The 12,870-nt window shown below is 41.3% G+C and overlaps 1 protein-coding gene across 1 annotated transcript in view; it reads right to left on the bottom strand.

Annotated features, from left to right (window-relative positions):
- Positions 1-12,870, bottom strand: part of roraa (RAR-related orphan receptor A, paralog a) — a 448,163-nt gene that overhangs the window by 141,732 nt on the left and 293,561 nt on the right. The window contains exon 2 of the mRNA XM_060914866.1: positions 10,707-10,736. Within this exon, the coding sequence (XP_060770849.1) occupies positions 10,707-10,736 (30 nt within the window). The remainder of the gene's footprint in view (positions 1-10,706; positions 10,737-12,870) is intronic.

The following is a 12,870-nucleotide window of genomic DNA, read 5'->3' as shown; positions in this document are numbered from 1 at the left end:
ATAAAGGGACATTTAAGCATTAGGTCTCGATCTTGTAAACAAGTTATTAAATATAATATACACTCACTGTGCAGAAAGATGTGCCTGGCTAATCTTTCACAGGCTGTGTACACGGAAATGCAAAACACCACTCTTTATTGAACTTCATTTATGAATGCACACGCTTTCTTTTCTTTAGTATCCTTGTATTTGGTCCATCATAATATGACATGATTACACAAATGACTGATATAAATTACATACAGTAGAGGTTAATAATTAGAAACATTAACTTACATTTGTACATGCATGCGGCGGCACGGTGGTGTAGTGGTTAGCGCTGTCGCCTCACAGCAAGAAGGTCCGGGTTCGAGCCCCGGGGCCGGCGAGGGCCTTTCTGTGCGGAGTTTGCATGTTCTCCCCGTGTCCGCGTGGGTTTCCTCTGGGTGCTCCGGTTTCCCCCACAGTCCAAAGACACGCAGGTTAGGTTAACTGGTGACTCTAAATTGACCGTAGGTGTGAATGTGAGTGTGAATGGTTGTCTGTGTCTATGTGTCAGCCCTGTGATGACCTGGCGACTTGTCCAGGGTGTACCCCGCCTTTCGCCCGTAGTCAGCTGGGATAGGCTCCAGCTTGCCTGCGACCCTGTAGAAGGATAAAGCGGCTAGAGATAATGAGATGAGATGAGACTTGTCAACATGATCACCAGAGGAGCCCAATCAACTAACCCCATACATACCAAAGACGTACAGGTCCTATACATGTGTATATAAAAGCGGAGCTCCCGATGAGTGTAAAATGTGTTAGTAAATAATCTTGTGTCATTTTTAAAAAGGCAAATTTAAAAAAAAAAAGCACTGGATAAACATCCATCTATCTTATGTAAACAAAGATACAAATTTCGTTGTCCGATGGTCAAGTGTTTGAGATACGCTGCCTTGCACTCCCTGTGGACGCAAAAGGCATCAAAAAATCAGGTCGATGCATTACCATATTCTCTTAAGCTTCGCTCGGCTATAAATCCTCACAGATCATTTACGTTACTCTTTAGATTTTTCTGATGCGGGTTTTTTCATGTCTTGGCGGGTCAGCTGGCTATCATTTTGCGGGTCTGACCTGCCAGATGCAGGTCACTGAGGAGGTCTAAACTTGCCAATCAGTAGCAAAACATTAATCAAAAACATAATTACCATCTCAGAGTTCACAGTGTTTTCAAATCTAATACAGATATTTAGCCAGTGCCTAAAACTGGAGCTCCTGATGAGAGTATGAGCAAAATATTTGCAAGGGCACAAAATCAACCTGAATAGAATAATAATATTACAGCATATGAACCATCAAACTGTGTAGTGTATTTCACGTCAATAAATTGCTGCATTGTTTTGTGGCAGTGATACCAATAATGAGATACACATCACAGTTATGAATACATATTTATTCCTTTCTTTGACACTGTTTCTGGCCATGCACCAGAAACAACACCACGACATTTATTATGGTGTGACTCTGCTGGGTGCCTGGTGGACAGCAGAGAACCAGCACTTTCACTTTACATCATTACTATATAGTTACTAGGGCTGTAACAATACACCCAACTCACGATTCGATTCGTATCGCGATTTTTAACCCACGATTCGATACGCCCACGATTTTTTTAAAAATGTTTTTTTAAAGTAGTAAATTTGACTTATTAACATTTACTTACTTACATTAACTATTTAATAACAAATAATTCAGACCACTGCAGAGAATGAGTAATATGTATGCAAAAATGAACAAATGTATATCCAAAGATTGTTTTATTTCTCAAAATAATACTGTTGAGCCGGAAGCTCTGGTTTTTTAGGTTCTGAAAAAGTCATTTTTCCAAATCGTGTAAATCCGTTAAGATTTTTTTTTTGGGGGGGGGGGCGGCTGTCTCACTGTCTCACTCTCATAGGGCCAATGATTTTCTGTGATCGCGGAAAACAGATGGAAATTACGGAATTTTTATGGTGAAACATTGCTCGCGTGTCAAAATGTAACTGCCGCAGAAGGCTTCCGCCCAAGCAGACATGCCTTCAGTGTTGCCAGATATTGCTAACGTTTTCCACCCCAAAATATGTTCAAAACCAGCCAAAAAGCACCTAAACCTGCCCAATCTGGCAACACTGCATGCCTTTCCGGTCAAGTGATTGTGATTGGCTTGTGGCACACCTAGCCAGCCAATGAGCTGCTTGTTTACAGATTCGCTCCCCGCGTCGCAACCAGAATGGCGACCACTTAAAAGAAATGAATGCTCTGCCAGTGGCGAGTGTGGACGTTGCGTGACTCGCAGAAGATTGTCGCAGGTCGGCGAAAAAACGACTTACTAATAGATATAAAAAAAAAAAGTAATTTAAGTAAGTTTAAAATGTAATTTAAATAAAAAGTAAAGTATTCATAAATTGAAGTTTGGAAGCGCCTCTGTTTTTGGGCTGAGGAGAAGTTTGAAAGGGTGTACCGCGATTCTGCCTTCTTGTATCGCGATACGGATCGTGGCTCTGCGTATCGCGATTTCGATTTCGATACGCATATCGTTACAGCCCTAATAGTTACTATAGAATATCAAACCTGATATTACAAATATCACAGTCATCGATGCTCTGTCACAGTGTTTCTCCAGAACAGCAGAGTCTCCAATGCTGTCACATGTCTCAAATGCTGCAAATTAAAAAAAACAATCCCAAAATCTTTATGGTATTGCAATTCACTGCACAAAAAAAAATGTGATTAATTGTAATTGTGATCCATTATTTCAATTCAATTTGACAGCTGTAATTTGTATATGACAAATACAGGGTAATTGTGTTTATTTGTCTGTTCCCTCTTACAGGTTTGTATAAGTGGGTTATTTTCTGTAAAACATCTGCTTTATATGAGAGGGAGCATAACAATACTCTAATTCTTCTGCTCGATGCAGGCCAGTTTAATGATAGCCCTAGGGCTGTTGAGTACTTTCAGGTTTCGGTGAAGTTGGCTGTCTTAATCATTTGATTGAGATAAGCGAGGCTGCCTCTCGGAGAGTCTCACAGCACTCAATAGGAAGGTAAACAAATGAAGGAGCAGGGGTTAGGCGATGCTTCTCAATAAGTCTAGTCTGTCTGGGCTTGCCGCCTGTCTGCACTATGGAGATAGATAAGCTCTGACTGCACTTCACCCTTGCTTTTTCCCCTTTGTCTCACAGTCTCTCTCTCTCTCTCTCTCTCTCTGGATCAGTGACCGCTTCCACATGGTCCTGACTAACCCAAGTGTAATTCATATAAGCTTCACTAACATGGCTATGACTGCAGGCACAAATTATCAAACACTTTATTTACTCAATATGTTCGGAAGAGTAATTCATTTCAGAATAACAAAGTGCACACACACACACAACACTGAGTCAATTCATCTTTAGCATATCGAACACGTTCAACCTGAAGTCTTTGACAAATTCACAACATTATATAAATATAATTTGTTTTCGAAACAAATTGAGTGTTGCATGCTTGTCGTTTGTTGTTATATGATGCTTATTTATGGAAGTACAACTGGGACAAAATCCTCAAATATCCAGCAGCTACAAGAAAACCAAGTGTGGTTCATAAACTTGCGTAATGCAAACCTCAAATCTACTGATATGAAAGTAAAAGTATATTTGAAGCCCAATAAAACATGTAAAATATTCAATGATTTCAGAACGAGTTAGTCCTATGGGTGATATTAAGAAAAAGATTAATGTAAGGAGACTTTCGAGGTGCCAGGTGGACTGTGTGTCTAATTTAATTACAAAGGTTTACAAATAGACTTTGGACTTCAGCACAGCAGACAGATACTCTGATACTACAAAGCTGCTATCTGTGCAATAAGCAGAAACGATTACACACAGGAGACCCGAGATCATGAGGGTGTCATGCAGGACGCATGCACATGTACACAAATGAGAAATAAGGACCTGAGCAATCTTGTACAATCAGCTTGCACTGCTTATCAGCGATTCTTGTCATTTCCCCAACAAGTTACAACAATACTAACTGCTCGCACAGACACACTGAACTTTTCTCCCAAACAAACAGACTGCACACTACTGTAGAAATATATACTACACCCATTAAAATAGTATGCAGGCAATTATACATTAATAATGGGCAATATATCATCTACTGACAATATGGGGGAATACTTAATCTACTTCAGTATGACGAATGAAATAAATAATGTTTCATAGAAAACTAGTCACTTCATGCTCGATCATCATTTCCTTTGTATTTTAATCTAGCTCTGACACTTTCTACAGTCTACTGTTTGATCTTGCTGACCGAATGGACTTCATGCTTTTGAGGAGAACTAAGTAAACACATAGATCAGTATATATTATTATACATACAGGACAGTTTTTCGATGGAATAAAAACTTTTATTTTTTTCGCGGTCCGGTTTCCATCAAATCCTGCGCTCTGATTGGCTGGCGAGCGGGCCCGGTTACGGACCCCGGTTATGGACCTCTGGCGACTTGCTCGTTCACAACAACAACAAACATAGTAGCATTTTTTGTCAACACTTATCTTTTTTTAATAAGATTTATTTATAAGATTATCAAAAATCTTATAAATTTTTGCCAGCATTTCTCAGGAGAATAGCATTAATTTTACAGCATGGATAGCGATAACGACAGTGTTCACAGTGAAAGTGAGTTTTACTACCGTGATGAAGATGAAATAAAAGAAAACATTTCAGGAGAAAGCTAAAAACCTCTAACTGTTGCTAACGCCGAGCAAAAACATGGCTGAATCCTGAATGACTCCTATTTGTATAAATAGGGGACTACATAGGTGGCAAAATGTAGTTTTTTTCCTGCCATGGAAGTGCACTTGCATACCAAGGAGGAAGCCATTTGCATTACAGCCGTGAATGAGGATTCAAAATGGCAGCTCGCTTCGGCTCAGTTTTCCCTTTCGGGCGCTCTCGTTTTCTGTTAGAATTTGGTAAAGAAAAAAATCAATATATTATTTACCAGCTTAAGGTCGGTCCGTATGGTGAAATACTGTGACCTCGGCCTTGAATACTGACCTCGACCCAGAGGGCCTCGGTCAGTACTTTCAAGACCTCGGTCACGATATTTCACGATACGGACCTCCCAGCTAGTAAATAACATACATGTATTCTATTCCTTTCTAGCACGTTTCATTCATTTGGTTTAATAGCATGCGATATTGTTAGCATATCGCTGACCCTACGTGTATTACATCACTCTACCCAATGGAGAATGATTGTTGAATATGGTTTACGATATTGCATGGCTGTCAAGACAACATGACGTCACACATCGGAGACGTAAAACTTCTGCGCTAGCGAGCAACTGTGACAATTTGCAAACAAGCATGGCCACCAGGTTTGCTTTGTTAAATACGGAAGAGTTTGAGAGAATTTTGAAAGAGAAAGACGCGATGAACACTCGAAAGGAATGTGTATGTATTATAATAATAATAATATTGGCTGGCGGGTGGCACGGTGGTGTAGTGGTTAGCGCTGTCGCCTCACAGCAAGAAGGTCCGGGTTCGAGCCCCGTGGCCGGCGAGGGCCTTTCTGTGCGGAGTTTGCATGTTCTCCCCGTGTCCGCGTGGGTTTCCTCCGGGTGCTCTGGTTTCCCCCACAGTCCAAAGACATGCAGGTTAGGTTAACTGGTGACTCTAAATTGACCGTAGGTGTGAATGTAAGTGTGAATGGTTGTCTGTGTCTATGTGTCAGCCCTGTGATGACCTGGCGACTTGTCCAGGGTGTACCCCGCCTCTCGCCCGTACTCAGCTGGGATAGGCTCCAGCTTGCCTGCGACCCTGTAGAACAGGATAAAGCGGCTAGAGATAATGAGATGAGATGAGATATTGGCTGGCTTTTTTTGTGGTCTTTTTCGAGTCTTCGACTCGTTCAATATCATGCTAGCTGAATGGAATATATCTGATATACCACTCAACACCAGCCAATATTATTTAAATATCTCCTGGATTCAAATGTAAATCAAAATTTTATGATCCTGATCTGTGAATTGGGAGGATTATATGCAAGTTTTTGGATGCCAGAAAAAAGACAAAGAAGAAAAAAAAAGATTCATTTCACTGGAGAACTTCAAAGAATTGAATTCAAAGAAAGAAGTTCCTTTCATGGATTTATTTCATGACCATGAATTTGCTCCACTCAAACTCCACCCAATGTTCTTTCTTCAAGAAAGGCAGTGCTGGGTAAAAAAAAGTAGTGAATGGAGGGAGAAGTGGCCATATCAGTGGTCATCAAAAAGAAGAGTGAAGTATCTATTATCTCCCAGAGAGGACTTCTTTTTATTACGAGTCGGGCCGTGTGGGGATCAGGAGACGCCGCTAGCCAACAGCTGCCCCTCTGTAAGTGGCTTGATTACTCAAGCAAGAGTGGAAAAATGAGCTATGTGTGTGTGTGTGTGTGTGTGTGTGTGTGTGTGTGTGTGTGTGTGTGTGTGTGTGTGTACACAAGTCGCATTTCCAAGGATTCCTGCTATATCTTGGTGTCTCTAAGTGCAAAAGTCTGCAGATGCTTATGACAAAATTAAGAAGACAATGAAATCCACTTTACAGCAACAAGATATTTGGTGTTAGGTTTCACAGATGTTCACAGATGTGTTCTCGGTGTGTTTCACAGATGTCGCCTTTTTATCAGAAGTCAAAAATAGTTATACAAGTTATCAAAACAGTGTATGAGATTGAAAGTGAAATAAATTCAGTCCCTATGTGTCGATTGCCTTTCTGAATCATATTTGTATCCTTTGACCAGCTTTTGGTTTGAATATTTGTCTCCCTGTCTCATTTTCCTTGAAATCTACTTTAGCATCTATTCTAAACAGATTGCTTGTCTGAGTTTTTGGCAAATTGTCTCCTTCACATATATGTTATCATGCTGCTAGATGTCATGCACTAAAAAAAAAAAAAATTAGGTCTGGAGACAGAGAGGGTAATTAAATGTAATGACCTCCAAAAATATTGCCACTGTTCATGAAAAAGAGTAAAAATGTTTCTATAAAATAAACTCTTTCTGGAAGAACTTTACAATCTTCACAAACCTCACCAAGCGGCATTAGAACTGCAACTGGCATTGTGTATTGTGGTCAGATGAAACCAAAATATTTGGTCATGAACACCATTAGCACATTTGGTCACAAAAGGGAACGTCATACAAGGAAAGGAACACTTGAAAGCCCCAGTGTAAAATACAGAGGAAGATTCTGCGACTGGTGGTTCAGGAGTTCTTGTGAAGATTGATGACATCATGAATTCTGTGAAATACCAGGATATTTCGACTCAAAGACTGGCTTCCTTTGCCAGGAGGTTCAAACTTGGCCAACAAGAAGAGCCAAATATACTATCAAATCAAAACAAAGAAATATTAAAAGAATAAAAAAATCAGTATATTGCAATGACCATCTTAGTCTCAGAACCCTACTGAAAACCTGAGGCCCGAACTGACGAGGGAAGTCCACAATCACAAACCCAAGAATATTCTTATGTTTGTGTGTGTGTATGTGTGTATATATATTTACACACACACACACACACACACACACACACACACACACACACACAGAGTACTGTGCAAAAGTCTCAGGCACTATTAAAAATAATAAAATGAAATGTTTCAACATCTCATCTCATTATCTCAAGCCGCTTTATCCTTCTACAGGGTCGCAGTTCAAGCTGGAGCCTATCCCAGCTGACTATGGGCGAAAGGCGGGGTACACCCTGGACAAGTCGCCAGGTCATCACAGGGCTGACACATAGACACAGACAACCATTCACACTCACATTCACACCTACGGTCAATTTAGAGTCACCAGTTAACCTAACCTGCATGTCTTTGGACTGTGGGGGAAACCGGAGCACCCGGAGGAAACCCACGCGGACACGGGGAGAACATGCAAACTCCACACAGAAAGGCCCTCGCCGGCCCCGGGGCTCGAACCCAGGACCTTCTTGCTGTGAGGCGACAGCGCTAACCACTACACCACCGTGCCGCCCATGTTTCAACATTTAAAAAAAAAAAAAAATACTATAAACAGCAGTAAGCCAAAATAAATGAAACAAAATCGATATTTGGTGTGAGACGACCCTTTGACCCTTGCTTTAAAAAAAAAATAGTAGTCTCATGTACAGTGAAGGGCGGCACAGTGGTGTAGTGGTTAGCGCTGTCGCCTCACAACAAGAAGGTCCGGGTTCGAGCCCCGTAACCGGCGAGGGCCTTTCTGTGTGGAGTTTGCATGTTCTCCCCGTGTCCGCGTGGGTTTCCTCCGGGTGCTCCGGTTTCCCCCACAGTCCAAAGACATGCAGGTTAGGTTAACTGGTGACTCTAAATTGACCGTAGGTGTGAATGCGAGTGTGAATGGTTGTCTGTGTCTATGTGTCAGCCCTGTGATGACCTGGCGACTTGTCCAGGGTGTACCCTGCCTTTCGCCCGTAGTCAGCTGGGATAGGCTCCAGCTCGCCTGCGACCCTGTAGAACAGGATAAAACGGCTAGAGGTAATGAGATGAGATGAGATGTACAGTGAGTGCAGTTTTATAAGGAAATGAGCTGTAGGTTTTACTGAGCATCTTACAGAATCAGCCCCAGTTCTTCTGGACACTTTGACTGTCACACTCGCTTTTTCATTTTGCACCAAAACTCAGTAGCCTTCATTATGTTTTCTTTTTTAATCTGAAAAGTGCTCTCTTATGTAATGTACTGCTCAGATAAATTTTTTTTCCTGTAACATTTAATTTTGTGCTGGAAAATGAACGTTTGGAACTCTAAAAGTTTTTTGTACCGACTTGATAATGTAGACGTCATAAAATAGAAATATATAACAAAGTTAGTAGGAAAAAAGGGTGCCTCAGACCCTAAGTGGACAGTACTGTCTCATCTCATTATCTCTAGTCGCTTTATCCTGTTCTACAGGGTCGCGGGCAAGCTGGAGCCTATCCCAGCTGACTACGGGTGAAAGGCGGGGTACACCCTGGACAAGTCGCCAGGTCATCACAGGGCTGACACATAGACACAGACAACCATTCACACTCACATTCACACCTACGCTCAATTTAGAGTCACCAGTTAACCTAACCTGCATGTCTTTGGACTGTGTGGGAAACCGGAGCACCCGGAGGAAACCCACGCGGACACGGGGAGAACATGCAAACTCCGCACAGAAAGGCCCTCGCCGGCCATGGGGCTCAAACCCGGACTTTCTTGCTGTGAGGCGACATCGCTAACCAATACACCACCGTGCCGCCCCGTATATAAACATACCTCAATCTTCAAGTGAATTTGCATTCATTTGAAGATAAATTGCAAAATTGAGGCATGTTTTCCTTTATTTACATTCAAATAACATGGGGGATGCAAACATTTGCATATGCAAACTATGCAATGGACTATAGATAATAAATAGCAAATTTGACTTTCAAATGCTATACAAACTGCTAAAAAAATAAATCAACATGAACTTCCATAGGCATTAACTGAGGCAAATAGTGTACAGAGCTACATCTTCTTACTGAGGTGTTAGAACACGACAGACATAACCCAAGCCTCATTAGCACTTTACAGTCAATGAAAATGTCTGTTCTCCTTGTAACTGACAAGACCTTTCCTCCCACGATTACATGTCCTTTGAATCATCTCTGCTGCACAGCATGGCTTTGACCCAGGACCTCAGAGCCAGCATGCCTCCAGTGCTCTCTCTCTCTCTCTCTCTCTCTCTCTCTCTTTTCACTCAGTGACACGCGTCATTACCATTTCTTTCACTGAGATTAAATAGTGTGGTCCAGACTGTGTCCGTGGCTTTGAGACTGCTCTTCTGAAACATGCTCTTTGATTTCGCTTCCTTGCTCTTAAGCAGGGGCAATCGGGTTCTAATTAAGATAGCAGCAGGCCACTGGATAAAAGAAAGAAAGACTAACACTCTTTACTTTAGCAGAATATTAAAATAAAATGTAAAATATATAATTAATTTTTAAACAAAAGGGTGACCATGCAAAGCTATCTTACAGGATAGTGAATTTATATGGAATTAAAAGTGCTGGTATTGTTTACAAATCCAGTGGAACTTGTGTGTGTGCGCATGTGTGTGTGTGTGTGTGTGTGTGTGTGCACGCACGCGCATGTGCTTTAATCCTAAATTATATCTACGTTGCTTTAGGCCTATTATCATATCAAGGTTTCATCGTAGTCTGTTTGCTTATTGCCCACTGCATTCTGCAACAGCTTTTTGAAGGAGGAGACTGGAGATAAAAACTTAATCCGTGAGATTTGCACGTTCTCTCCTGCTCTGAGCTGATGTCTATCTCCCCGAGCTAGAATGTAAAAGGCAGTTCAGAGTTTTTAACCTCCCCTCACAAAGGTCACATGCAAACCACATCCTTGTTTTTCAGTTGCAAGCAGAACAGACAACAGAATGCTGCCAGAAAGAGCTGGAATGAAACAGTCATATGATGTTTCAACAAACTGGATCTGTTTCACTGGCCATTATACAAAGATCTCCTGACGAACACTTAAAATGGAGGGGTCTCAGTTTCATAATCAAAATCATTTTAACTGCTAAAAACAGTTTTCTTCCGCTTCTTCTTCTTATTATTCTTTTAAGGTCTGACATTTTGAAGACTGTAAATCCATAACTGCAAACTTAAACTGTAAACACATTCAAAAACCGAAGCTTGTGTAGAATATTCAGTACTCACAAGTATGTGTCTTCTTGGTTACTGAAATACCTGAAAAACAAAGGGAACCCTTGTTAAACACATTTACATATACACGACATAACCAGCATTCAGGAGACGTCCTTATGACTTACAGAAGTGTTTTGTAGTCTCTGTCAAAATCATATCTTTATGCTATCAATGCAGTAGGTCAGGGTGGAAGAAAACTAAAGCTAAAACCATGGAAGAGAGAAGTTAATATGTACATCTTGGTATCACAAAAACAGTACAAGTTAAGTTTTTTTTGTTTTGTTTTTTATGTAGTTAGTTATTCATTCATTAATCTTCAGTAACCTCCTGGTGAGGGTCATGGTGGATACCAGTGGCGGCTGGTAGTCTTTCAAACAGGGGAGGCTGGTCGGTTACGATATTTCCAGATTTTAAAAGAAAAAAACATCAATTTTGCCCATACTCTTGCCTCTGATCTGGCTGATTGTTGGCAGCGTCACAAACTGTGAAATAACAGGTTCTTTTGGCCCATTAGCCTACTGTCCAATATACATGATGGTGGTGTTGGGGGGGGGGTATATTTTAACATTTTATATTTTAAAATTGTGGCATGTTGTTTAAAAATTGATCATTATTGAAAGCAGCTCTTTGTCAGGAACCTCAGCAGTAACAGCAGAGTGTTCTGGAATAGGCACAAGCACTGACCTTGGGGAGCCAGACATAGAGCTGGGTGCCACACATTTCATTCAATGACACTTTCCCTATATTTTACTTATTTTGACTGAGAAATGTTTTATTGACAATTTTGATAACCCTTCACTTTTAATCCAGGTCTGTAGTGTGAAATGTTCTCGGCTGTGTTTTTGTTTAAAAACGTTTTCCAAATTGTAGCTGTGTTTAATTCATATCCAGAAAAATATATATTCCAATATAATATACTCAGCATAAACATTTTAAATAGATTCTATATTTTTGGTCCATCCATGACATATTACTAAAGTAGCCTATTTACTGTTGTTGATGTGGGTCACTTGCTGTTAGCCAATTCAATTTCTCGTACCAGGAGAGCTGAAAGGAACGAGTATTATTCCCTACCTTTTTCACCAAGTCAATTTGAGGCGTTGGCCTACCCTGCTCTTTAATTTTAATTTTTTCCTCGAAAGGAAGACTGGCAAATGGCTTCGCCAAAATTAAATCAGCAATGCTTGGCATCCGTGCGCAGCTTTCTTGCTAGCTGACTAGCCCCCTCAAGTTCAGTCACTCAAATAAACGAAATTTCTGGAACTAAGATAGCAAACTTGACAACACTATATTTACACTTTATTTACAATGAAAATATATACAAACTAAAAAAGCTGGTAGAAACCATATGTAATGAATGAAATCGAAATGTAAGCTGATCTCTTACAATACACCACAGCACTTGCGAATCCGCATGGGACTGAACTGATGTTGCCAGATACTGCTGACGTTATCCAGCCCAAAATATGTTCAAAACCCGCCAAAATGCACTTAAAACCGCCCAATTGGGCGGGAAACCGCCCAATCTGGCAACACTGTACCGCTGCCTGTCTATAGTTGAAACGAGCTGTCAATCAAAGAAAATATCCGGCCGCTTTCACCAATCACCAGTCTCCTTGCGGAAACTGCCATGTCCCTCCCATGTGAGGCTCGGAGTCCGTGGGCGGGCATTTTCGCAGTATTTGTCCAATAACCGTCTTGCATTTTGAGATTGAAAAGCGCATAGCTCCCAAATGCCGTTGAAGTCCATTGAGGCTGGGAGTCCGTGAGACTCCGTGGGCGGGCGTTTTCGCAGTACTTGTCCAATAATCGTCTTGCATTTTGAGATTGACAAGCACATAGCTCCCAATCCACTGAGGCTGGGCTGCATCGCGCTGTCATGAGGGGGAAAAACTCACGCGCACATTAGGCGAACTGGGGAAAGTTATAACGGAATGATTTCGCACTGTAGTGGGTTGAGCACATATATTTCTATGATTCTGGATCTGAAATAGCAATGTTATAAGGTCGGCTATAACATAAGCCTAGCGCAATTCATCCTACACGATGTTCGTCATTTTTAGAGGAGGCTGAGCCTCCCTCGTTGTCTTAGAGCAATTGCCCGTGGTGGATACGGAACCTATCCTGGGAACGCTGGGCATGAAGTGGGCATACACCCTGGATAGAACAATCCATT

The sequence above is a fragment of the Neoarius graeffei genome, chromosome 2, assembly GCF_027579695.1.
Source record: "Neoarius graeffei isolate fNeoGra1 chromosome 2, fNeoGra1.pri, whole genome shotgun sequence".
NCBI lineage: Eukaryota > Metazoa > Chordata > Actinopteri > Siluriformes > Ariidae > Neoarius > Neoarius graeffei.
The sequence above is the reverse complement of the archived record's forward strand: the minus strand, read 5'-3'. Positions and strand labels throughout refer to the sequence as shown.